This window comes from Tribolium castaneum, chromosome 2 (assembly GCF_031307605.1).
Source record: "Tribolium castaneum strain GA2 chromosome 2, icTriCast1.1, whole genome shotgun sequence".
NCBI lineage: Eukaryota > Metazoa > Arthropoda > Insecta > Coleoptera > Tenebrionidae > Tribolium > Tribolium castaneum.
The window spans coordinates 14,601,609-14,629,231 of record NC_087395.1 but is presented as its reverse complement, the minus strand read 5'-3'; the positions used below and the strand labels follow the sequence as shown (position 1 = coordinate 14,629,231).

The following is a 27,623-nucleotide window of genomic DNA, read 5'->3' as shown; positions in this document are numbered from 1 at the left end:
TTCAGGGCCTTTTGTTCCCTTTTGACGAAATATATTTGTGTATCGAATGCCTTATATCGTTGATGCAGATAACAATTAATTTGGTTTTTTGCGTTCGCCAAAGAATGGGCGCACAAAAGCCACAATTTATTTGTCGAATCAGGAACACAATAAATTAGAGCGTATGTTGCAGGCTTTCATTTAAATTGTTCACGAAATGAAAGTATAATAACATTCAGTGTTTTTGTTATTATGCGAAAGGAGGTTGCGTATTTTTCTCAAATCACGTCGGTAAAACGAATGTAAAGTGGAAGTGTTTGCTTGATTAAATTTACTAGATTTTTTATTTTATTTTTATTCAGTTGGTGGAAGCTCAAAGTAATTCTGAATCAACTGTAAGAAAACGAGATACTAAAGAATCAGATTCCAAAGCACTTTTAAAATGTGAGACATAAAAGGAGATTCCAGATAAGGGGAGCAATGTATTAACAAAGACTCTACCTGAATTCCCTCCCAAAAACGTGTATTTATTGAGTGGCCGCCATTTTTATTCACTTGGACGGAGTAATTAATTCGCTTGTCCTTAATTCGCGCTAGATAAGGCTTCACTTTGCGATTTAATCGAATTTGTGCAATGCGTAAAGTTTTAAAATCCTTTTATCGATATTTCACGGTTTTCTCTAAATGGAGATTTAGAACCGTCGCCGCTTCCTCTCCCAGATAAAGAAACGAAAAACATAAACAAAATGCGGTCTTGGAGTAATAAAATGTGCAGCGAAGCCATTCGGCGTAATCCTTATCGATCCCATTATGAGAATCCAAATGCATCCTTTTTAATTCCGGTTATTTATGAAATCGGTGTTGCGATAGCGCCTGAAATTACGATAAATTAATTCAATGGTGTTAAAAACGCGCTTTGGCACGATCGTATCGCCACAAGAGCACGGGGTCATCCTGAAATACCGTGTTTGTGCGTTATAATTCATTAATTCGGACCCTTCTGCCCCACTCATTTAAGCGGCTATTTTCCGTTTCAGATTGAATTTTCATCCAGAGAAGGGCATCTACGATCTCCTAATTTCCAACGCCAGTTACGACAGGGACAACGGTAAATTCGAATGCAAAGTTAAAGCCGGCGGTTCCGGGGCGAATTTGCATGTACAGAGATACACCCTTACTGTGTTAACGGCCCCTCAAGAACCAGCCATTGCCCCCGGATCCCACGTTACCGTCACTGAAGGAAAGCGCCAGGAGCTGACCTGCAGCAGTGTGGGGGGCTCGCCCGACCCCCAAGTCAGATGGTACAGGGAAGGTGAGCACGTTTTCATCATTTTTACAAACACACTTGGGAATGAACGGCTTTAAATTATTTAAAACCTTTCATGTGCACACACATTAATCACAGAGTAGTTATTTTATTGAGTTATTTTATTCCGATAAATTATTTTTTAATTAAATTAATGGTTCGTTCGTGTTTAGTTTTAAAGCTTCTAACAATTTTTTCTTTATTAAAAAACAAAGAACAGAAAATGAATTGCTGTGAACACTCCACCATAGTTAAATTAAAACCCCGAATTGGCGTATTTTTTGAACTGATTACTTTGGCATATTCAAGCAGATTGAGTGTCGGGTAATTGGATGAAGGGATTTTTTATTCCAGTCCAATTTTTTTTCAAAATCGGATTCAGACGACTGGATTAAAAAACGAGGAAGAAAGGGGAATGTGATCATCTTTAGTTTGCGAGAGCGTTGGGATATCATTTGTTGTAAACTACTGTCTTTGTACCAAATAATACACCGAGCTTAAATTCAAAGGTTTCCTCAGAGACAATTTAACTTATAAATTTATTCTTAAACTTACAACCGTCTTAAATTCACAAAGGAACACTCTGGTAGTAACATTAGAACTTGCTGCTGTTTGAATTCAAGTGTTGGTATTGCGCGGGATTTGAATTTAGCTCAAAGGTAGGTCACCAAATGGGTGCATTTGATGGAAGAGATTCCTATCGTCAATTTCGCAATGAGGCAATTGAGCGAGCTTCAGTCCTTTACAGACACTAAACAGTTAATTTAGGATTAAATGGTATTTCTATTAACATACGGTGCAGCGGATCGTACAGATTTAATAGACTATTTCAAACATTGTAAACCAAAATTTAGCTTTGAAGTATCGCAGATGCGAGACGATGAATATGATACTCACGACAAGGTTTGCCACATCGTGTCATTGTATCATGTGGAACAAAGACGAGGTAATTGGAAATCGCTTTCAGCTGAAAAACGTACACAATCATCGAACTTTAATTTTCTGGAGGACGCCTAAAGCTGTGCAACTCGCTGAATTCCAGAATTTGTCTCGTGTGACACATTCAGATTCTGGAGCATCGGCAATAAAGAATTCGCGTCATTTGTATGAAACCTGGCAAGGATTTATCGCGGCTGCACATACATGTCCTATTTGTGCATCACTAGAACAGTTTAGTGAAGGAACGAGTGAAAAATAAATGAAGGAAGTAATATCGACTAATCTCGACCGGGTTACAGCGCCACTGATTCCCACATCCGGTACGTCATCCTTTATTTTACAACAATTACAGTAATGATAATGCCTCGCTCAAGGAAATGTGGACGAAAACCGGGCCAAAATCTGATCGTAGTTCGAATTTTTACTGCAAACTTTGGGAATATAGCGATGTAAACTGCGCCCCCGGTTTCAATTTGGTTTTATTCTCACATAAAGTCGCGACTTGACGTTTTTATGAATTAATTTTCGAGTGGGTGGAAGATCTCTCAAAGTTTGATGCGTGTTAATGTTTTAAAGTCACTCTTCACGCGTTACCCGATTTATAGATGGTAATAGATGACAGTCCAAGTTGAAAGTGCTTTTAGGGCCCTGCAGTAGTAGGGAAAGTAGTTGTTTGAATTTATGGCAGCCTTCAAAGTTCGTTTAAACTTCGATATCGTGTTCTATTGTAATAAGAGTTTTTCTTTGGATCGAATTGTGTACAATTTTTACATCTCAACCTGGTAATTAGTGTTTGTCGCTTTGAATAATTGAGGGAAATGATTGTGTCGGGTCGATCGTATCATTTTTGAATCGGTAGAATTTTGTAAATCGGCGAAACGAAAGCGTTTAAAAATTAATCAACAGTTCAATTATCCCGGTTGTCCCATTAGGCCCTTGTGCGAATTACTTGTAATTTGGAGTTAAATTAAAAATAAACTAATGATAACTAAAGTTCCAAATTGGGAAAAAAAGGAATTTTAATCAACTTGGATAATCCCTAATTAAAAAAAGTTTTTAATTTAACTGTTTCTAACTTTTATAAATCGGACAAATTAAATTTTCGCGTCAGTTTCTAGCTTTTTGCAAATTCTTGGTTCATGCGCGAAACTCAATTAACCTTTCATTACGCAAACCTCTTTAAGTTTTGTTTTTGCCCATTATTTATTTTTCCCATTTAAAAGACAGTATCTTTACACGTCGTAGAAAATCTTAATTCAACTTTAATAAACCTCAAATATGGAGGGTATTATAATGTCATTTCCAGACGTTATTGTTGGCGTGTGAACCTTTCGCTGGCTTTTCCGTCTTAATCAGACGTGTACCGGAACGTTGGATATACATATCAGATTAGGGAGCTATTTTGACGGAAATTTTCTTTGCTCAATCGATGCCGATACATTTTGTATCTGGTTATTTGGGTTGTTTGCGGAGAAAAACACGCACGCGAGTTCGATTGATTGATTTAAATATACAAAAAGAGGGACTTGATGAAAAATTAATGATAGACTTGACGAAATCAGCGATTTCTTTTCGCTACATGTAACATTCAGAGTCGGGAGCGAGTTCATTACCTGCACTGATCAAGCAAAAGGGCTCTTTCTGCGTCATTAAGCCTCGTTTCCAGTGAGAAATTCCAAAGTCTAGTTTTTTGCAATTAACTGCATTGGTGTCTCATTAAATGTCGCCCGACCTGTCAAATTCTCCCACTCAGAAACGCTATATTTGTGATCAATTCGACTGCTCCGACTGAATAATTACTCCTCTATTACTCACTTCCTACCGATATCTCCTGAAATAACCGACTTCCCGTCAGTTGTGTGAGAACCTGAGTTTACGCATTGTTAAGACAGCCGTGCAAGAAGTCTGCTCTTTGTGCTTGCATGTGAATCTAGCATTGCACAACGAGTCCGATTCTATAGTTTTAAAACGGAGATATTCATTATGAGCGCAAATATTGAGGCTTCATTTCCATATAGATTGGTATTTTTGCATTTATATTTTCATGAACATTAAAATTTTAGCGACTAATTCTGCAATTTTTCACGTACTGGAAAAATTTAACTGCTTTCCGTGATACTACCGCAATAGTTGAATCTAATTTACATACCTACTGTAATTTTTCCGATGCGTTCTGCGCCAATTTGTATTCCTTTCAGACTCCAAATTGCCGCTTTTTCTCCCTTTTGTTCGAGTTTCAAAGTTCTAATTATTAATTTTTTGTCCAGTCTAAATGATCAAGAGTTAACGACGACATCGTTCTCCCACAACGGCTCTAATTAAACGTGCAGGATCCGTCCTCAAATAAATGTCTGTTACGGAAATCCTACGCCCTTGCCCTTCCGAGACCTCCAATAATCATACGTCGTGGTTATCGCACCGAGCGACACCAATCATAATCCCGACAATAATTATTAGATATTGCCGCTTGTTTCGGCCTGGACTGATTTAAACCAACCTTTCACAAAGAAAACTTTCGTTCGGCACGATTTTTCAACAAATTGATAACTTCCACTAACGCAATTTACATTTCGTGCCTATAAACTGTATCGCATTATGTCATTACCTTATTAAAACTTCAAATACCCGGAATACACGGAAAATGGTATCCTTAAAGTCTTGAGAAAGAGGAAACGGCTAACGGAACAATTTAATGAAATTTCGTTAATTAACAGTAAGTGATTTTAATGCATATTTATAAAAATGAGAGGTGTTGTATTAAAGGTTAAGCCTTTCAATAACACTTACACTGCAGAATACATCGTAATAAAAATTCATTTAATTGCAAACGCGGCGATTTTTAATCCTTTGGTTATAAACGCAGCTATTTATTCTCTGCCCACATTTTCCGCAAGCTCACTGAACCAAAAAATTGATGAAGTCATAACACCGCAGAATGGTGATCAGCTGAAAATGCTTTTTAAACGGTTTAACAATAATTTGTTAATTTTTGTGCGTCGGATCAAAATTAATAGGCCAATTAAAATCAGATTTGTCCCCGCCGCAAACAAAGCTAATTGGCTAATTATTTTACACAGCCTGTTCAAATACATATTTTCGATTGTTATGATAAGAAAAACCGGATTAATAATATTTAAAAAAGAAACCTTGTTATTTACTTTGTGCTTTTGTTAGTCTAGAATTTTAATTTACCACTAAGGCTTTCACAAATGTTGTGTTGGCCGCCTATTCATCAGAAAGTATGATTCAATCATTTGTCTGGCTGATTGAGATAAAAAAATCTTTTCACCTAGCAGTGGCGTATTTCCATTTAATTAAAATTTGCTAGTCGAAATATAGCTACTTCAATAACGATCTAAATTTAGCACAGTGAGCAGACTGAACGAAACCATCGTTAGTATTAAAACGGGTCCATTGTTGGTAAGGTTTTTTCCTATCGAAAGTTAATCAATACAATTTTAATTGTTTATTCATCGTTTTGTTAGTTGATAAGTAGGCGATTAATAAAGCTCTCGGATTAATTATACCTTGCCCCTAGTATTCCTTTCATGAACCCATAGTCTCTTCCATATTTAAACAAAATGGAGAGATAATTGTGTTTGGTTTTTTCGACTAATGGTCTTTGAATATTCTTTGATCCCGTCTTGACTGTGAGATTAAATTTTTAATGTAATGGTTTCCTTTCGAAGGGATTTTTCCATGTCAGAGTGTCTCTTGCCGGTTGCCAATTCCAGTCGTCCAGCCAGCAGATAAGGGAAATTATGGGGTTGCGGGTTGTAATTCCATTAAAAATTGTTTTCTTTTGTTGGTTTGTTTTGAAAGGCAGTGCATAACAAAGTGTGGAAGTGGAGCGCGATATCAGCGCCATGCCAGCCCAGACAAAGCCGTCGTAACATCTCCATCTGGAGTAACTGTTTGGAACGCTGTCGTGTGATAGCAAATCCGGGGAATTTGAATTATAGCTGATTTTTGTTGCAGGCTCCACGTACCCGCTGGAAGCCGCCCTCAAGAACGGGGGGTCGCGCGACCAGCCCACGACCGCCACCCTCTCCATCGTCCCTTCCAAGGAGGACGACGAGGCCGTGTTCCGGTGCGAGGTCTGGAACAGGGCCTTGCCGGAGAAGAGGAAACTGGTCTCGACCGTGTCTCTCAGCGTCAACTGTGAGTATTAATTGTGTTATCCCGATTTTGTTTAAATTAGGGATATTTCGGGAGCGTAAACAAATAACTCTCGGTTTTGACGCGAAAAGGCGTTAGGGACGACTGCATAAACATATGCATCCGGTTATGGGGAGCTTCCAGATGGGGGCTTTCATCTTGTAATAAAAACGAATCGAGTGTAAACTTTGCGCGCGATAGTCGATTTGCGGTGCGGAGAGAAACTTAAATTACGCATCAGTTCATTACGTTATAAGCAAATGCAATTAACTGAGGAATTTTAGCGATATTTGGGGGAGACAGATATTTGGGATACATTACAGATGTCACAGGAGCGATTCGTTTACATCAAGGAACATCGGAGCAGCCGTTCTCGTAACTCTCACAGGTGCCAAATTTCCACGAAAGTTACATACAATTTACAACCGTTTCATACTGCATTATGAGATGAATAGGTTGAAATACGTAATTTTACCCACAATTCAGATCACGTGTCAGCTGGTGTACTGGCCGAATTGCCACCATTGTCCACCTGAAACCTACAAAACAATCACTTGTTGGAACGGCCGATCCAAAAACTTTTTCTCATTAGAAACGACTTTCTCTTAACTCGATCGATCGACAAATGGAAAATTGTCTCGGTAATAAATTAAAAATATTGCAAACATTCCAGGCATTTCTTCAAGCAAGCAAGAAAAAGCCTAGTTTTTGTACATTTTGTTGCTTGTACTTGTACTATCTACAAGTCTAGGAGCAAGGAATGTTGTGGGTTTTAGTCGCAATGATAATAAGGTGTTTGAAAAATGACAGCATAATTTCGTCGCCTCTATCGGAGGTGATAATTTGAGTCGTTAAGTCGAGTATTTAATTTAGAAACGGAAGTTTTTCATTTCGATAAACAGGAACACCTCAAAACAGTTAAAGCTGCCATCCTGCCGAATTAATTTATTCGTCGAAATAATCTTAATGTCTCCACTCCGTGGTTTCTTTTTTCGCAAATTTATTTCCGTGCCTTGACTTGTTTGTTCGAGGTGATACGAGCGTAGTAACTGACGTTATAACGGTTTTATCAAGTCATTTGCCCTCATAACTTGAAATCAACCAAGTTTAAAACAAGTTTTGCTTGAGACAAACCTCTAGAATTAATCTCGAATATGGTTAATTTCTTGCGAGAAGATCGTAATTTTATGCTTGCTAATGCAAAACGACGCGCAGAGAAAAGCTACAAGTCATCTTATTAGAGTAACACAATGTCGGTGGTTTACCGTTTCGTTTTTAGAACCTGGTCAAAGGTTGTATAGTCCGGGACATTTCTATATGAGATACGTCATAGCGCATACGTTGACGCGAGACTATATAGAGCACAAAAACTAGATAAGAGCTCAAATTTAGGGAACTTGGTTGTTTGATGTGTTTGACAGATGACAAATGTAAACAATAATAAAAATTTAAATATTTCTTTATTGTAGTAAAGTACAGCAAAATGTACCAAGTAGAACACTTAAAAACAAATGGAGAAACTTTCAAATGCTTTGAAGTACCGTTACTGGATTACTGTTGAGGTTATGTTTGACCTTGGTATGACTGTCAGGTTTAAAGTTGAAATTTGCATTAAAAAGGCCATAAAAGCCTCGAAGTGCCTTTTAGGGTAGTCATCGTCATGTTCCAATTGCATGCCCCCTCTCTGCCACATCAGTAAAATTTGCCACAAAAGTTTTAAAAAACGACTTTAAACAACAAAAAAAGCCCTATTTTCATTAACAATGAGACATATCTCGCTGCATGCGGCACGACATAGGCCTCATAGATCAATCTCATTGTGAATGGTTTTCGCTGAGATCACTTTGAGAGGGTTTCACTGAGACTGACGTTGGCGGAAGGCTGAAACCTGCCTCGCGACAAGTCTTTGCACCAACATTCGAAAACGCTGTCAATGGCTTAAAATGATGAAACTGTGTCAGTTTTTTTGTGCCTTTGGGGATTAGTCTTTGAGTCCTGTCGCGCCGCATGTAGCGAAGCAGATCTCATTGTGAATGGGTTCTTTAAGAAACAGTTTCAATGTACACCACAAGACATACACTGAGACGGCCTCATGCCTCATATCATGGCTTGTAATTGACAGCGTTTTATAGAATGATTTGGAATCATAATGCAGAGATTGTTGCGAGACAGGCAGGCAGGTCTCAAGCCTACTGCAGAAGTCGCTCTCAGTGAGTCCATGTCTTAGAGATGCAAGACCAATTTAGACCATTTACAGTGAGATTGGTGCCCGAGACCTATGTCATGCAGGAAGCCAAACTTCATCGTGAATGGACCCTTTTCAATGGAGGTGTGCTTTTTGAATAAATTTGAAATGGCCTTTTTGAAAAAAGCAGTTGTCTCTCTTTTATTCATCTATTCAACACGTTTGTATTCGATGCACTTACACCAATTTCATTATCAGTGTCTTGATTATCAGGCAAGGGCAAAGTGGAATTGGGGGCAACCCAGAAATAAAAACACTTTAATTTCCTTTATTAGTAGGCTATATTTTTATACAAGACGACTACTCTCAGATAGAGACGTACAAAAATGTAAACAAGAATAAAAGTTGGTTTTTCGCAATATTTCACACTATTCTTCCACACGTCCACAGTGAAATCAGAAAGCGCTTCTTATTATAAAGCCCTTATTATGTTTTTCGACGATAGCTGAGACTTTGTGACGTATTTGTCAAACGTAAGTTCAAATAACCCATGCCAGTGCAAAGGAGTTATATTAACCATTTTATGGGATTATTTTTAACTTTACACCCATTCTGCTTGAAACAAGAGTGGCTAACAACGAAAAAAGTGGACCCAAAAGGCTTCAGCTGCAAATTATAAACAATATCTGTGATTTTTTAAATAAATTTTTTAATAATCAATAAAAAACATGACAATATTAAGCTTTTCGATTTCGTTTGGTTTGAATTTTATATGAAAATAGAAAAGTTAACCCTCTACACCAGAAAAGACAACAAACATAAAGAAAGTATCTGTAAATGTCGTGGACTTACTTTGAAGTAAACAGTGGGCTCCATCTATAACTCATAATTACTTGAACTGCAATTCCCATCATCAAAATGTGCAAAACTGCGATAAGTGAGGTTATGCAGTTATGCACTTTGTTTTCCAGTTTTTCACATAAAATATATCACAAATCGTACAACCAGCGATAGTCAGTACTGTCAGTACGTCACAGCAGCTTTCTCCAGCACAATCACTGACTGCAATTCTGTGTTGTGCCATTCCCGTCTCATCATATAATCTAAGTAGTTGTTATATGACAAGTAATGTTTCTACCTTCAAAAATACTTGCGTAAATATGTTATTATCCCGTTAGTACACACTTTTAAAGCAGCCTCTGGTTATATAGATTAAAATTATAACATTTCCTTTGTTATTGTGTTATTGTTTACATCAGTCAGCTGTTTACTGTCATTTTCTAATGCTACCAATTTAAAAAATGTCCCTGTTATTAAAGCTCAAGGACCATATAATGAGAGAGAGAACATTTTTTGTTCACATAGACGCTGAATACACGTATAAATGTCAGAAAATTCAAATTTTTTATGTCCAAATAGAAATGTCCCGGACTTTACATTCAACTGCGCCTCCCACGAGCGCGATTCTTTATCTCTGCCCTTAAAAACTCTTTTAAGCCTGATGAGGCTTTCAGGTGGGGCGAAACGTGTCGACGCCTTTATATTCAGTGTCAATCGAGGGTAAATATTCGTCATAAAAGTGCGAAAAGCGGACGCGAGACAAAAACAAGCGCTCGGTTAGTTTCCACTAAACAATAACGCAGTAATTTTCTCACAGACGTTTCCATTTCTTTTCGCCAACTCGGTTTATTATCTTAACTTTGTGATATGATCTTGTGGAACGAAGGAAGTTTTGAATTATCGATGCGGCCGCTCACATGGCAAAAGTTTTACATTACAGGATTTTACTTTTAATCTTGTCCGACGAATTATTCTGTTATTTCCGGTTTCCGGTGTCCCTTTCAAGTTTTCCTATGGTCGATACACCCGTATCAATCATTTTCATTATTTTTTCAGCAAACGTGGAAAGTTTGGCAGGACGAATTCAGGACGTGTAAAGGGCGATTTTTCAAACTGTTCCCACATATGGCTTTTTCGCTATTGATTGGGATTTTTATTATCTTCAAATGACGTAAATTCTCGTAGAGTTGCTTTAAAGCGCCTGACGTGTGTGTGCATATTTGATGCAATTGATTTCTATATTACGCCCACACGGTCAAAACATCGCCTCTCTTATAATAGATTTATTAGGCGTTTTCAGTCATATTTAGAGTAATTTACATTAAATACTCGCGAGAGAAAAAATTGTTGCAGCAGAAATCAAAATAAGGAAGCAGTATTTTTTAGGTTGTTGTTTGTGTTTGTTACTAATCATCCTGATTTATACATATGTTAGCATGTCTGGAATGGCGGTAATATTTTCTTTATTCCTGCAAATGTTGCGAAAAGTTTGTAATTCCGTGGCAAGGCTGCTTTATCATCAAAGAATAATGGCAGTCTATCAGGAACCGTTCCTTAGAAATTAGATCTGCAGGAAGAGGTAAATGTGGGAACATCGAATGCTTTAGATCACGAAGCGAAGTAAAGCACTAATGACATAAATATTTCCTTAATAAGGGGCTCCTTGTGTAATGGAGTCGTCGATAAACAAAGTGATATAAAGCGCCGGCTTTAAATGTCATCAATTTACAATTAAAATTGCAGTTAGAGTGTAAAGCAATATCCTTGCAGATCGCAATTAAACCCTGAAATTTACACATGTTAGACTTGTTTGTTTTTCATTCCAGTGCCGCAAATTAAACAGACTTTCCAATCACTTACCAAGGAATCTCATCTGCTGGGAAATAAGTTTTCACATATAGAGCCGCGTTTTAACCTAATTATAAGCCAATTTCGCAGCTTTTCGATAAGGCCGGCAAAATCGAGAGCATAAATCGTCATTAAATCGGGCCCTAATTGGCAATGCGGCCAGTTTTAACTAACCATGTACAATACCGACGCGAGACTTGACATTTCTGTCGAATTTTTCTCCAAAATGCAATTACGAATTTCTTTTTTGTCGACGTTTCGTGAAACAAGCGAATCGATAGTTGAAGAGGAGGCGACCTGAAATTTACATTTGCAGATTTCACTTCGCACATTTATCTCGCATATCGCCATAAGTGAATTTATGCCTTGAAACCGGATGTATTTTACTGATGTACTATAAAAGTTATAGATGGCTTAATAAATCCTTTATGAACTGACTCGCAGATTTCACACGTAATTTAGCTGCGATGATGATGTCGCGGACCCATTAATTAATTGAACAATATTTCTGCTGAGCTGGGAACGGGCGAATATTACACAGAACGTATGTCTACCTAATAAACGGAATTTCTTCAGACTTGTAAAATATACATCGTCTCGTAGGCGTTCAAATCGAAAAACGTCGCATTCTTTTTTCTCCCTTCTTAAAATAACAAGATCCAAACCTACGACAGCCGTTGTGACGAAAAACACTTTTTAACATTATTTAATTCGAAAATGGCTGCTTCCAGTTGATACTCTAATTTTTTTATTCAGTTAATAAATGTGCTTCAATATATACCTAATAATAACAACATACCTATTTTTTCATTCGATATTTTATGTTTTAAATAAAAGAATGGTTTTATGTAGTTACAAGTTTATTGAATATTGTATTTTGTGTGACACTGGCCTAAAAATTTAATAAATACATTTTTAGATAGTTTTAGCGAAAACATTTTTTTTTTCGAAAATAGTTGCTTCGAGTCGATTTCAATAAAATAAAATTCCATTTTTAAAATAATTCATATTCCTATACTTTGTCATTATTAATAATAATGACAGGCGTTATCATAATGTCCTAATTTATGTAATATGTGCAATATGTAATAATAAAATTGTTAATTAATTTTGATTAATAAAACGTTTGTGGTAAATAGTAGCCAAAATAATAAAAGGACATGTTCTGTATTAAATTCTCTACACCCTGAACAGATGGTCGTTATTATAAGTATTGCCTCAGACACCATAAACTCGGTTAAAAAAATCACCGCTTCTCAAAATTGCGAACCTTCCAATAATTACAAGTATAATAAATTATAGCCCTTAGCTTGAATTTGAATTTTTAACTGTTATTTTATGCTTATTTCCCGATAAACCCTAGAAATTTAAATTTGGGAGATTTTTTAATGACTCCTTGGTTTTATTAAAATTGGGATAGCGCAGGTCGTGTTTCTAGGTCTAATTGTGAGAGCAAGAAACTCAAACAGGACAAAGAACAGCCAAATACATTTTCTATTCTAAAACGTGATGTTGTAAAACTGATATTGCGTTCGGTGTTTATATTTCAGTTTTATGAAATACTCACTTTTCAGTAAGACTTTATCTTATTATTTTAAAGTAAATATTGCGGGAAGAGAATATTGATGAATTTCAGCTTGCGCGGGTTGTAAAGGTTAAATTCCCGGTAATTTTATATTTGATAGTAAGACTATGAAGAAATGAAATATTTCGTGGGGTGGTTTCCATTTTTGAAGCTTTGCCTGAAAGTTGTGCTAACTTAAAGAGAGCGAATTCATTCTGTTATCATTGTTATTTCTAGAATTAACAATTAATTAATTGAAGGGAGTTATTGAAGCAGTTTTGCGCAGGATGAATATTCGTAGTAGGGTCTTCCATAAAATATTCACAGGCTTTCAGGTTACGGATGGAATAAAGGAAAACGCTCGGTTTTCTCTTTTTTTGCCGAGCGGCTCTTTCTCCATGTAGAATGATATTAGTTTTTTTATTGTAGATATCGGAAACCCGAAGTAAATTTTGCGTTAGATTCGGAATTTTCCTCATTTGGGCGATTCGTAACAATCGTAGCTTCATATCCGAAGTGGCGGATTAATATTAACATAACACTCTCGTGAAATTACCGAGTAATAATTAATTCGTTTAATTTCAGATTTCCCTCGCGTAGAAGTCGGTCCAGAGAACCCCCTGAGAGTGGAGCGCGACTCTCAAGCCACCTTACAATGCTCAGTTGACGCCAAGCCGAAAGTTTCCAACATCCGCTGGACGCGCAACGGCCGCTTCATCAGCAGCAACAACAACCACGTGATCCACCGAGTGAGCATCCAGGACGCTGGCAAGTACTCCTGCAGCGCCGAGAACGGCCTCGGCAAGGTGGGCGAGAAGGAGATCGTCCTGGACGTGCTCTACGCCCCGATCGTCATCCTCGAGGCCAAGACGAAGGAGGCCGAGGAGGGCGAGTCCGTCTACATCAAATGCAACGTCACCGCCAACCCCACGCCCAGCGTCATCGAGTGGGTCAAAGACGGCAAGCCGGACTTCCGGCAATCCGGCGACACGCTCCGGCTGAGCCACGTGACGGCGGAAAACTCCGGGACGTACATCTGCCGTGCCGTCAACATGATCAGCCCCAGCTCGCCGCCCGTCCGCCGGAGCGAGAAGATCGGCAACGCGTCCATCGCGCTGCTGATCCGGCACCGGCCCGGAAAGGCCCGGATCATGCCGGACCGGCCCGTGGCCACCGAGGGCTCGCCGGTGACGCTGACCTGCACGGCGACGCCCCCCGGCTGGCCCGCGCCCCAGTACCGCTGGTTCCGCATCGGCAGCGACGGGCAGCCCACCATCCTCGCCACCGGCACGAAGTACACCATCCCCAGCGCCAATCTGGGCACGGAGGGGGTGTATAATTGCCAGGCTACCAACGAATTAGGCCCCGGCGAGATGGCGTCAGTCAATTTGGAAGTCCATCAGCCCCCCAGCTTCAAGTATCAATTAAAACCTTTGGAGACTAAACGTGTCGGTGATCCCAATTTCTCCATGACCTGCAGCGCGAAAGGTAAACCGAAGCCGATGGTTAAGTGGCTGAAAGACAACGACGAACTGACTGCCGACGTGAATATGTATGAAGTCAAGACGGAGTATTCCGAGGGCCACAACGGCGCCGTCAATGTACAGAGCGTCTTGAGATTCAACGGAAAGGCCAGGCCGAACGGGAACGAATTGTTGCCGAATGATCGAGGGATTTACACTTGCTCCTTCGAGAATGAGGTCAAAAAGTCCGAGTCCAGCATGCATCTCAAGATTGAACGTAAGTTTGAATTTTATTTGGATGCGAGGCAAGGCTTCTATACTTGACTAAATATAGAGTTATAAATTACCGGACTCGGAGGATTTCAAATGCTTTATATTAGAAAAATCGCCTCGGAAATATCTGCTAGACGTCCCGGATCTATTTACGACACTCCATTACGCTTTGCCATTGTCGTCTATTCTTCAAAATATTAAATTTCTACGTCTTATTTTTATTTCCTGATTCATTTAACAATAAACGCCGTACCTACATAGAAAAATCACAAAGCATTATGGAACTGCTGCTAGCATTCTTTCCAACTAAACATACACCTGAAAGGCTTGTTTAACATTCATGTTATTTGAGGGGCTTACTAACTCACAGAAACAGTTATCGCCAGAAGGGGTACGCTAAACTTACACACGTTGAAATGTTTAAACATTTTTAAGCGCTTTAATAACAATTTTTGCTTTAATGTAATTACTATCACCTAACATACACTCAGCTGGAATTTATAATTATCTGCAAGCCCAATTAGACAAAACAATTTTTAATTAGCGAAAAAAACCCAATAAAATTTTGCAGACTACATAAAAACGTTAAATTTAATAATCACGCTCCGTTACACTCTGTGCCCCAACGTTTCGAAACTATTATATCAAGAGTCTTTGAGAAAATACGAGAATTTAATTTCTTACAAGTTCTTAACATAATTCTCTGTTTTAATTTACAGTGAGTTTTTTTATATTTGTTTGCTTGTAATTTTTCGCATGCACTTGTCTTCACCTTCATGTAACGAAGGCTATTTTTTATTTCGTTGCCCTTAGGATGCAGACGCGTTATTTGGCTAAACTATCATTGACTTACAGCAATAGATTGATTCGAATATTGTGTGTTCAGTGAAATAATTCTATGTGTGCATGTAATTAACATTAAATCAATAATAATATTAATATAATTCAGAAGAAAACCTCATCGTACAATTGAATTGATTTGGTTATAGTTTCAGAACTTATTCAGTGAATAAACTGCATTTATTTATTATAGCGATAACAATGTTTGAGTAATATCGCTGATTTTGTTTCTAACTCTGTAGAATGTAATGATTAATGATTGTTTTTTGCAATGTTTTGATTCGTCCTGTATTTTTATTATTAAATAAATTCAGTTCAGTCGGTGTTTTCGACTTAAATGCTATTTTCACTTTGTTCGAATTGATCGACTTATGAGCTTGGGAACTAATGTATGCATGCATATTTTAACAATTATACAAACAGCAAGCAACTCGATAGCAGAACTATTTAGTGTCAGTTGTGAATTTGAAACAGTGTGGAATACGGAATGTTAAATTCAGTTGAATGCTGAATTCGTGGTTAAAAAAACATAAAGATTGCTACATTTGTTTTTATTTACGTTGCGTGAATTACACAAACTCTTTATCCATAGTTTAGCATTAATTGCGTTGAATATTTAAAGCTTTCGAGAGCCTGAAACTGGAAGAGGCCGGGATTAAAAACACAATAGACAAAGCGATATTTCCTCTCCCAATATTCCGTTTTATTCAAAAAACAAAAAGGGTTTGTAGGTCGTCTCCCATTTCTTTGCATACATCTCCGAAACAGCGTTATCAGCATCAATCAATCTCCTTTCAGATGAACCGATCGTCTTACATCAGTACAACAAAGTCGCCTATGACATTTCTGAAACTGCCGAAGTTGTGTGCAAAGTCCTCGCGTATCCGAAGCCGGAATTCAAATGGTTTTATGGTTCACATCCTACACCTCTTCAATCATCTTCGGAAGGCCATTACGTGATCCACACCAGCGCCGACGAGGACACTTTTACAAGCGTTCTGCGTATCTCAGACATCAAAAAATCCGATTACGGCGATTACAATTGCCAAATCGTGAACAATTTAGGGAAAATCGATACGAAAATTCGGCTCCAACCCAAAGGCCCGCCGGAAAAGCCCACCAAATTAGTCGCTTTGTACACCGGCCCCAACTTCGTGACGCTCGGCTGGGAGCCCGGCTTCAACGGCGGCATCGCCAATACCAAATATTTCGTCTCCTACAAAAAGGTTCCCGGCGACGAGGACGTGTCGATCGAGGGCTGCGGCACCGTCAGCAAATCCAGCGATTGGTCGGAGGTCGACTGCCAGCAGAACGTCCCCTGCAACGTCTCGCATTTGGACCAGCACCAGAGCTATCTGTTCAAGGTCAAGGCGCTGAACACCAAAGGCAACAGCGAGCACTCGCACGAGGTTAAGCTAACGACGAGAGTCGACCGGATCCCGCTGCCCCAGAGGGTGGCCTACGACCCGGCCTCGCACACCGTCTCCATCAACGTCCCCATGACCTGCCTGCCGCTGGTGGCCGTCATCGAGACCATCAGCACCGACAACCACCCCATGCCCATCTGGCAGGTGGTGGAGACGCTCCCCTTGCAGGTCTCCGGGGTCTCCCCCACGTACAAGGAGGCCAACTTGGACCAGATGGGCCGGGGGTACAAGGGGGTGGGACGCTCGCTTGTCGACGAGCCGATCGGCGTTAATGACAACTACACACCCCGAGTGAGGGTTAAATTGTGTCTAAGGAGCCGGCAGGAGCACTGCGGGGACTTCGTCGAGGCCGAACGTGAGTACATTGTTACAGTTTTTAAGCAGTCTCGGTGGCACCGCTCCCGCATTATCGAATTCACGAAATTTGTAAAACAAATATTTCGTGGAAATTACTTATTCGTGACGTGTAATTCGTGTAATTAACGTCCGGGTGAAGTAATTAAGTTCTTATATTTCTTAACGCGACGTCTCTCTAATCATTTCGTTCAGGGCCGAAGAGGGTTTTATTTACATCACTATATTTGTACAGAGTTAATTAGATTCTCCACCCTTTCATTATAATCATTCCCTTGGTATAAAATAACAAAATGCGCGTGAACTAGTACAAGTGCCGTCAAGATTCCGGCATTAATTAGTCCGGAATAGTTGTCATTGCAGTCTAAATGACTTTTTAGATACGCGATCAAAGCATTTTTAGCAGATCACGGTGTTGTTTTACTGTTTAAACACCCCTACTTACACATTCATGAGCCGAAAATCGAAACGCAACGCGGTCAGGTTAAAAATAGCGAAATTTTAAATAATAAACGGATGTTAATAGTAATGTAAGACAGTGGTGTTAAGTATTGGTAGACAGCACGTTTTTAGGAAATTTATTTTCAATTTATTATAAGGTGATGTTGGTCGGGGTTTATACGCCTTTTTTAACTTATTTATAATCGATGGGGGCTGTTAGAATGAAAACTAAGCCAATTAAAAATTGCTCGACCAATACAAATCACATTTACGACATGAATAAGTAAGCAATAAATGGAAAACGTTTCGTATTCTAGCTACATATTTTAAGACCGTATTTTTAGCCGATCTAAAAGTGTCATGAATTTTTTCTCAATCTGGATTTCAAATAATGAGCACTTAAAATTCCCATAACCGTGTTATTATCTCGTATTTACAAGGTTTATTATTTTATATCAAACGCCGGCAATGAATGTTAAAAATGTTTTCCTAATTTTACATATTCCACCGAAATAGTAGTCCACATTTTCCGGTTAAAAAATTTAATTTCTGAATCTGAATTTTTTTAATAGCTCCTCCGGAAGTTAGCGAATTCAGTTTTTACATTCGAAAAGACAATGGACTGAAAACTACTTCCACCAAGACACAATTGAGTAATTAAAATACAGACAATGGCAATTTTTTTATAGAAAAATGATTTGATAAAAGAAGTGTGTTTATAGATTTAATCGGAAGAGCAATTTTATAAATAAATTAAATGTAGAGTAAGAATTGCGAATTACAAAATCGTCGTTCCATACAATATGAGCATGGTCATAAGATTATTGGGAGAATATTTAAAAGAATTCTCGTTTTAAAAAATATACCATAAGCGTTCCTAAATCTAAAGGAATAATTGTTTGTTCCTTATAATGCAAATATTGAAATCGTTATCGCAAATTGCGTTCAGAAGAATGAGGAATTAAAAAAGCCATCTGTATACAGAGAAAAATTTGTTGTATTTCAATGTCTTACATTTTTGAAGGAGTGTTTGATAAATAAATTAGACTTTTCTGCACTCTGCCGTGCAAATATTCTTGAATGTAATCTAAGTCATGACTAGGGTCGGCCGTTTGGGTGCTTCTAGAGCAGAGCAGAGTCAACACGAAAACAGAACTTACCGGTAAATCTTATATGTAGTTTACTAATGTATAATTGAATTACCTTCACCGGAAAGGACCTCACTTACGTAGATAAGTAACTTGGGCGTATGCTCAGTGAAATAATGTCAATATTATTACCCAAGTAACCCGAATCTTGAGCGTTTGCCTTTGCCGGAATGGCACAAATTGGAACCCGACTCCGTTACCAGATACTCTTGTAATTACCGCATTTTGCGAAAAAGCTGAATGCATCAGGGCTTAAACCCTTTAAATTGCAGTCGGATCGTCGTACATCCGCGAAGCGTCTGCTCTCGCGACCCCGACCCTAATCGCCATCGTCGTCTCCTGCATCGTGTTCGTGCTGTTCGTCGGCCTCCTCCTGATCTTCTGCCGCTGCAAGCGCAACCAGTCGAAGAAATCGCAAGCCAAGGACTACGAGATGGACTCGGTGCGGCCCACGATCATCCCGCAGCAGAACCAAGCGCCCCCGCCTTACTACCCCTCGACCGGGATGGAGAACAAGGCGCTTGAGCACTCCCTGGACCTGGCTTTGGCGATGGAGGACCAGAAGAACGTCTACGCCACGCAGAACGGCTACGGCTACCACGTGGCCAACCCCGACATCCAGGGGCGGCAGAACATGACCAACAACGACTGTAAGTTGGCGCGTAAGTGGCGAGTGCGGGTCTAATGGCGTGTTTCAGGGGCCAATATGGGCTATTTGGAAAACAGTTATTCAAATTCGAATAACGGCGGCAGCGTTAATTCCCAGGACTCGTTGTGGCAGATGAAAATGGCCGCAGCTTCGACCAACTCGACCAACCAGCTCCAGCCTCATCATATCAATGTTGATAGGCAGAATTCCTACGGATATGATCCCATAACCCATGGAGGTTACGGGGCAGTTGATGACTATGCTCCCTATCCGCACATAACGACGCAAAGTAATCACGGGGATGACTATATGAGAAATAGCAACAATCCGTCCAGGCAAGACTATTGCAGTGATCCCTATGCCGCCGTGCACAAGCCCAAGAAGAGGATCGACCAACATATTGGTGAGTGCAGACCCTGATTTAGTTATAAGCGCGATGTCGTAAACCATAAGCGGTTTTCTTATTGCATTAATAATTGAACGGACGGGATCGCCCAAAAATTGCTTCAGGAATACAAAGCGGGTTGTATATGACCCACCGTTGGGCCGTATCCAACCAACTTATAACAAGTCGGGAACGAACTTAAAAAGAAGCGCAGTTACGAAACAATATCGCAGGATTTTTTCACTAGATTGAAAATAAACCCCTACAAATATTGTCCATGTGGGAAGTCTAACAACATTTAAAAAACCTTGATTGGATGGGAACTTGTCTCGGTTGTTATTTTGCTCGGTAAATTACGGATTTTGTGAACACCGAACCAAAAAACGAAGTTTGCGTACTACATGGTTGAAGCCGAGTGTAATTATTTGCGCGTTGAAAGTAAATAGGTGAAGTTCCTACATTTATTTGTGTTATGCAAAATTTTGTAAAAAAAACATTATTAAAACAAAACTCTGGTGTCCCCACTGAAAGTTAAAATTACGAAATAAATGGTTGGCGCGTAATGTTTATTGAAAGTTGTGAGTTTTTATTGATTTTCCTTTTGCAGTTATCAGAAAATTTTGCTTTCCTTACGGTTTATCTGTTCTCCACTAACGAACAACTTTAGTTTTCATGTCGTATTTGATTAATTTATTTTTAAATACTAGCCGTTTAACCTGAGTGAGAGCGATAATTTATAATTGTGGACATGTCATATAATTTAGTAATTAATGTTTTTGTTAGCATCCACAATAATAATCAACGACAAAATAGTAATTTTTCTTAGTGTAGAGGAGACTGTAATTCTACATTTCACACAATTTTATTTTTAAGTGCCGCCACGTGTTTCGTCTACATCCGGACAAAGCTTCAGTCTTATTTAAACAAAAAAGTTGTGTTAAAATTTAGCCGAAACACGTGACTATAATTTTCTTAATTGACTAATTTTGGTTTGTTTGCTTCGCTGAAAAGGTGCAAAATTCCACCCACACTGAAGGTAAAAAATGTGTTTATTATGCTGATTCGTGCTTCTACATTTATAGAAATTGAATAAATGGCAGCGAATAATTCATACGTTGTCAAAAAAAGCACGTAAAGCGATTAAGTAATTAGGTCCGAAGTTTTTTGGCCTTTGCATGAACCAGAGTAGATCGGATTTTATTGTCCGTGGGTTTGTGTCGCGCTGGCAAGTGCTATATTTCCCGTTTTGTTTATAGACTCCCCATATCATGATGTCAGCGGCCTTCCAGATCCATACTTGGAGCAGATGGAGGACGAGAAGCCGCCCCAACACATGTCACTAAGTTATGAGGAAAGTTTAGAAAGTGGATATTCCACTCCGAATTCGCGAACAAGAAGAGTAATCCGAGAGATAATTGTCTAAGTGTTATTTTTGATCGATTTTTGAAAAGGACTTAGTTTCCCGTGATCGTGCAAATTGTTTTCTTAATTTTCGAAATTATCTTCTTGAGTACCTGAAGCCACGTTATTATTTTTCACTTTAGTGTTTTAATGTTTGTGTGTGTATGTGGACTGTTTTAACTGCCATTTTGTGTCACAAATTTTGCCATTCGAAAGCCAAATGTGGACTAACAAACTTTTTAAAAGACGAATTTTTCAAAGAATGTGATTATGATTGCAATAAGTATTTGTTGTGTAATGTTATTGTATTGTTTTTGATATTGTGAGTATTACACATTTTATTGCTTTTCGCATACTGTGCCTTAAAGACTGGTAAATAAGCGCATTTGCCACTTTTTAAAGTGCGTGATATTTTTTTATCGCTGAGCTTTATTTTGTAGAAGGAAATGTGCCAAAGGAAAGTGATACAATGTGTAATATGGTTTTATTTTTGTGTTGTCGTGTTGCAATTTTACTTATGTAGGAACTCCTATTTTCAAAATTCTCAAGCTCAAATATTTTTTATTTTATTTTTCACAAGTGATCTCACAAGATTTATATTGAAATGCCGATTTATGAAAAAATATATTGACTCGATTTTTGTTGTATATTATTTTGTACATATATTAAGAAAAGACTATTATTTTGTAAATGTAAGACTAGACGCTAAGATTATTATTATTATACTCGAATTTTAATGTTGTAAATAATACCCCATAATAAGTTTTTTATTTGTATCATTCATTTTTGTAAATAAATGTGTATTAAAAACTTTTCTAAAATCTGTTTTACTATACCCGAAACTGCAAAACTTGGCACAATATCAGCTTTACGTAATTAGGTAATTTCATAAACCCTAATTATAAGTAAAGGGCTTATTTAATAATGGGTAACCTTATCTTTGCATTTTATATACTCGTTTATGGCCCTTATTGCTGCATTAACGAGATGGGGCAATTTCTGGAGGTGTCTTGCGGCAAACATCTGACAAACAACAAACTTTAGCTCGAGTTTCGCGACGATCCTGAAAATTGTTTCATCGTATATCCATTACACCCGCCGTCGACAAGACGAGGTCACACGCCACTATTTTTTATTTAATAAGTTATCTTTTTAAAATTCGCAAGATGCAACATGTAGGGCCGTAGAATTTTATATCCGGGCAATATTTTTTGCCTTATTTCTCATCAATTTTAGAAAGCCTTCTCAATCCTTTTTACGAGAGCATAATACAATAAATTTAACTCTTCTGTCGCGTTATTTTCGGCACTAAACCTTTATAATTAAAGTGTTTATTAAGTCTAGGACAATTGTTGTGCACTACTGCGGTGATATTTTATTGTGCTTTAAATTAATTCACAGGTGAGTACAAATTCCTTTGTTGCCTTGCACATCTGGCTGTGAAATAATTATTCCAAATGACCCAATTTCCAAAACTGGAGTAAAAGATTTCGTTGACTTTTTTGCTGTTCGCACTGAAACAAATCAAATATATTGCAGTATATTTTTTGTAGCTCATAAACTCAACGTTGCGAGTTGTTTTGCTTTTGCTAGTGAACACTAAACTCAGTTTTAATTTCATTTAAATGGAAGCATATTTCATACATTTGCTATAAAATCGAGTGGTCTACAAACAGTGGAAACACAAGAAATCACTTAAAACTTTTATACAGTGATGAATAAACATTCACGTTTTTGAGGTGCTGCAGTTAAAGTCACTGGGCATATATGGCTTGTGACAGGGCGTTAAAAACGTAAAACATTGAAAATATAGATAAAGGAAAGTACATAATGTGAAAACATGAAAAAGTATATTTGAATATTGATCTCTGAATTTCTACTCCTTTATTATTTAAATAAAATATTCATAAATAATTGAATAAAATGGCTTTTAAAACTACGAATGGGCAAAGTCAAATGAAATAAGCTGACACACAAGGAATTAGCTTGGTGAGAGTTCAGAGGAAACGGGGCAATAAAGGCTCCAATAAAACAATAATTTATCAGAGTCTTATATATCTGCCAATACTCCACACATCAATCCCTATTTCGTCGATGGGAATGACACTGAGTGTTCATACTTCACATGGAAGCATTTGCCATTACATACTTTAAATTATTATTTGCGCTGTGAATCGCGTATTGATTTTCATATAAAGTAAGTACAAATATGCACATGATATTGAGTAAACTAATATACATATTTAATTAAAAATACGTCAATGACGTCCATCCGGTCATCTCTTTATCAACGTTAATGAAAATTTAATTTAGATACCTTCATCATCCCACAATGGAAATAATTTTGTGTGAGACCCGTCAGTTTGGCCGCATACTTTAAATACGTGATCAAATTTTAAAAACCTTGTGTAATTTGGTAGATCCGAACACCTACTATCAAACATTTAGTTAATTAGTTATGAGGATTTGCATGCTAAAGTACAAACCGCAAATTTAATTTACTTACAACTGTTTGAGTTTGCTAAAACGCAGAGTGCAATGAATGTTTGTAAATTTGCCTCAGTGTGTGGCGGATGAATTGAGTTAGACACTAATAGGTTTGAATTTGCGTTCTTTTTACAATAATTTGCGTACAAACTCGATGGACACGGAACACCCAAAAAGGTAAGCAACTGCGATGTTTGAAACGAATTTTTCGATAAGGTAGTGCAACTTCAAGGAAAAACGTTATCTTACGCCCATTTCTCTAGAAGCAATAACAAATAATCGAAACCACATTCCAATTTTAATTTCAAACAATACAACTGCTTCAGAAATATGTATTTTTAGAATTATTTTGTATTGGAATAAAAAAAATTCGAGTTGCTAAAGAGCATTATGGTGGTAAGTAAAAACTAACAAAAACCGTTTTCGGAATAATAATTTTTTAAGTATTGTACCATTATTCTAAATTGTTTTAAATTGCAAACTTAATTAAGAAACACTTTTTGTTCACTTGTAGTAGGTTGGTCATGAATTTCAAAAATTCTAAAGTCTACTTGTATCCAACTTCTGTTAAAACAAAAATAAGTTAAAAAGAAGTAATTTGCATGTCTGTGAAAATGTGCTACCTGATGTCCGGAAATTATAGAAAAAAAGTAAATAATTATAACAGCACAAATTTATTTTTATTTTTGCATAATAACATGAAAATCTCCAGGTAAAAGGTGCCCAGACACCAGAAAAAATCTCTAAAGCATACACAAAACGAGGAGCACATACACACCATAATTGGCAATTCCGTCTGTTTCAGATGCAAACGTAAACAAAGTCCTTCTGAAGCTGCACTGATGAAAACTCTTGCATTTCCATTTTTATTTAATGAAGTTAAATGTTAATTGGGACATCAAAGTGTGATTATACAAACGATAATTTCTCAATTAATTCAAAAACAACGAATAAAAAAATAGGATCTCCCTAGTAAATTTTTGAAACTTATGCACAGTATTTATTAATTAATAAAAACAAAACAATGTTTTATTCAGTGCTTTATTTGAAGCCAGGAGTGTCTAACTAACTAATAATAAAAGTTGTAACAACAAAATTCCGAAACTTTTATGAAATTTGATCGTAAACTACAGAATGAATGCAGCCGTAGCACCCAAGTTGTTTCTAAGATAAGAATACTTTTATTTCTTTGTGAAAACCGAAGTACTTCCCATCTGTTATAGATTAAAAATACCTCCATTAGAACAGCGAATATATTGTTCAACCATACTGTAGCAGTTTTTTTCGTTAAAAACACAACTAATTGTTTTAGTTAGATTATATATTTAAAAATAAACATTTTCAAAACTTTGATGTAAAAGCTGCAAATATTTAAAATGGTAATTTTTTTCATTATCCTTTTTCATGGAAGTAAAAATCAATTAATGGGAAATTTAGTTGATTTTTACGTCCATGACTGTCGAATTCCTCTCTACATCAAAGAGAAAAACCAAAACAGGGTTAAAAAATAATATGTGCTAAAAGAATCTTCTTAGTAGTGCATAATAACAATAATATATTGAGTTAATCTCGTTATAATTGTGCAAATTAATATAATTCTGTTATTTTGATGGCTTTGTTGCTCGATTTGCACATATTCAGACCGAATTGTAATTAAATGTGGCGTAGTGAAGTCCAGTTATGCAAATTTCAAGCGAATGAATAAATTTTCTAGCGAAAGAAACCGTCGCAAAACTGGCGAATTAAAAATTAATGAAAAATCTGTTTGAGCTTATCATTTTGCATAATTTGTCGCTAAACAGCAAAGCTTTTACAACTTCTTTTCCTTTGTTACAATCATTTGTATAACACTTCTCTGTCGAGAATGGAAGGACCGTAGCAGTTTCCTGTTTTTCATTTATAGCGAGCTTGGAAAATGAGACAAAACTCAAAATGAACTAATTCTTGTCGAGCTGAGAAGTGGAATTTGCATACGTTTTAAATAAGGTCTTCACAAAAGCTCCAAATATCTTGAGCTTCCGCGGCCGTACCAAATGGAAATTTTAAATCGCTCGCTGTTATGTAATTGGAGATTCGGCTAAATTAGCAAGATTCACGTCACCATTCGCGGATTTGCCCAGGGATAACAATTACTGCAGTATTTCAAAATTATTTATGCCACATTTCTCAAAAGCTCTGGACAAATTTACCGATACACAAATTCAATTGATTTAGGATAGCTTTGCTCTAAGGAAGTAAATAATCATTCTGAATAATGCCCCATGCATTTATATCGAATATGACGACAAATACCGACAATTTATAGTGGTAATAACGGCCTCAAAGCGACGCAGTGCACTATGCTTTCACATAATTCTGCAATATGTAACTCTTTATCAATTACATAGAGTGGCCAAATGGTACATAAGTGCTTATATCTGGGCCAGAATGTGTTTTTTGAGTTATTGGAAATAATTACGGTCGTAACAAGGTTTGCTTTGTTTCCCATGTTTCAAAATTTAGTACCTACATCTACCAAACAAAAATAAAAGTTTAAACAATGATTTGTGCTTTTTTAATAATAAAGTCTGTTAAACAGTTGTTTTGAACTAGACCAGAATTGTAGACAGGACTGTATGCACAATGAAATTATTTGCTTTTTATTTACCGAATCAATCAAAGTTTGAACAACACATTTTAAACTTCAATAACATCAAAAGAATGTTTTTACAAAAACGCTAATACGAGTCTGAGCGTAAATAGAACTACAGTTTTGTAAAATATTGTGTAAGATAAATCAATATTTGAGTCCATTATTACAATATTTGCACATTTACCAAACCCTTGGACTCGTGAAGGACCTTTAATCCTTTCAAGAGACAATTACACAAACAGAAAATGCCGCAATTTTTTATACTAAGATATTTTAATAAATTTTGGACTTCAACAACGCCAAATTGTTTTTTTTTAATTTATTTCTTTAATGAAAACACTAACATCAATTAGAACTTTATTATAAGTAATTTTTTTATTATAAGTAACTAGTTTGAAGCCCGGTTGTGCCAAAAATATTGCGATTCAGGCTTTAAACTTGGTTAAGATTTGAAGGACTTCGGAATATGATTTGATTTGTTAAATCTTACCTGTACCACAGTTGCTAATTTAACTATGTATGTTCAGTTGTAGATCTAAACTTCCGTTCTAAATTGCATGGTATACACTTCAATGGCTTGTTGCTTGAATCGCTTTTGTAAATACCATCCTGCAGACCATAAAAGGACTTACAGTTGTACAAGTTCTTAACTACAGTCATTGAGCAGTGTGGATAAATCTGGCGAGATTTCCTAGTTGAAATAATTCAAAAGTGTGCTTCTCATTATTTGAATTAGTAAACCGCAAACATGCAGATCACTTAAACAATATCTTGTTTATATAAGGATTGTAGATTTAGTTGTTATGATTCATGATAATCTTTTGTGATGCAAAATTGAAATAATTATCATTGCGTCAAAGCTGCTGTGAGAACGAGTGTGTTTAACAACATTGTTTGTTATTTTAGTAGAAATTGTTTGCAGAGGAACTTTGACCACAAGGACATAATGGAAAAATGTATACACATAGCAAACCACGGGTTAGTAATTTGTATAAACATAGAGAATAATTTTATCTCATTTTGAGAGCCTGGCTAAAGGCAAAAATGTAATAAAGTTGCTCCGAATAAATATTTGTTATTTGCTTTCCAAGCAGAATTATCTTCACGCGTGAAAGCAATATCCACCTTTTTGCATATTCTTGCCCTGGAAGGGTCTTAATAGCCTAGATAAAATTAATTAAACCTTTAGAAAACAACTTAGGCAACAAATATCATAATAAAGGACTAGCGAAGTTTGTTAATTACTGTGAACAGTAGGTGGGAAAGCGATTTTCCCAGAAAACCGCTATTCGGGTTTTGGGACC

The 27,623-nt window shown here is 37.2% G+C and overlaps 1 protein-coding gene across 2 annotated transcripts in view; it reads left to right on the top strand.

Moving 5' to 3' along the window:
* Positions 1-21,749, top strand: part of ed (echinoid) — a 45,144-nt gene extending 23,395 nt beyond the window's left edge. Inside the window, exons 3-10 of one of the 2 annotated variants that reach the window (XM_064355205.1) lie at positions 1,017-1,291; positions 6,203-6,385; positions 13,405-14,559; positions 16,194-17,177; positions 19,038-19,415; positions 19,464-19,817; positions 20,811-20,835; positions 21,056-21,189. In XM_064355205.1, the coding sequence (XP_064211275.1) occupies positions 1,017-1,291; positions 6,203-6,385; positions 13,405-14,559; positions 16,194-17,177; positions 19,038-19,415; positions 19,464-19,817; positions 20,811-20,833 (3,352 nt within the window). In that variant the 3' untranslated portion in view covers positions 20,834-20,835; positions 21,056-21,189. Of the gene's footprint in view, positions 1-1,016; positions 1,292-6,202; positions 6,386-13,404; positions 14,560-16,193; positions 17,178-19,037; positions 19,416-19,463; positions 19,818-20,810; positions 20,836-21,055 lie in introns of both variants that reach the window. The other variant, XM_008199135.3, reaches the window with a different exon arrangement.
* The last annotated feature ends 5,874 nt before the right edge of the window (positions 21,750-27,623 follow it).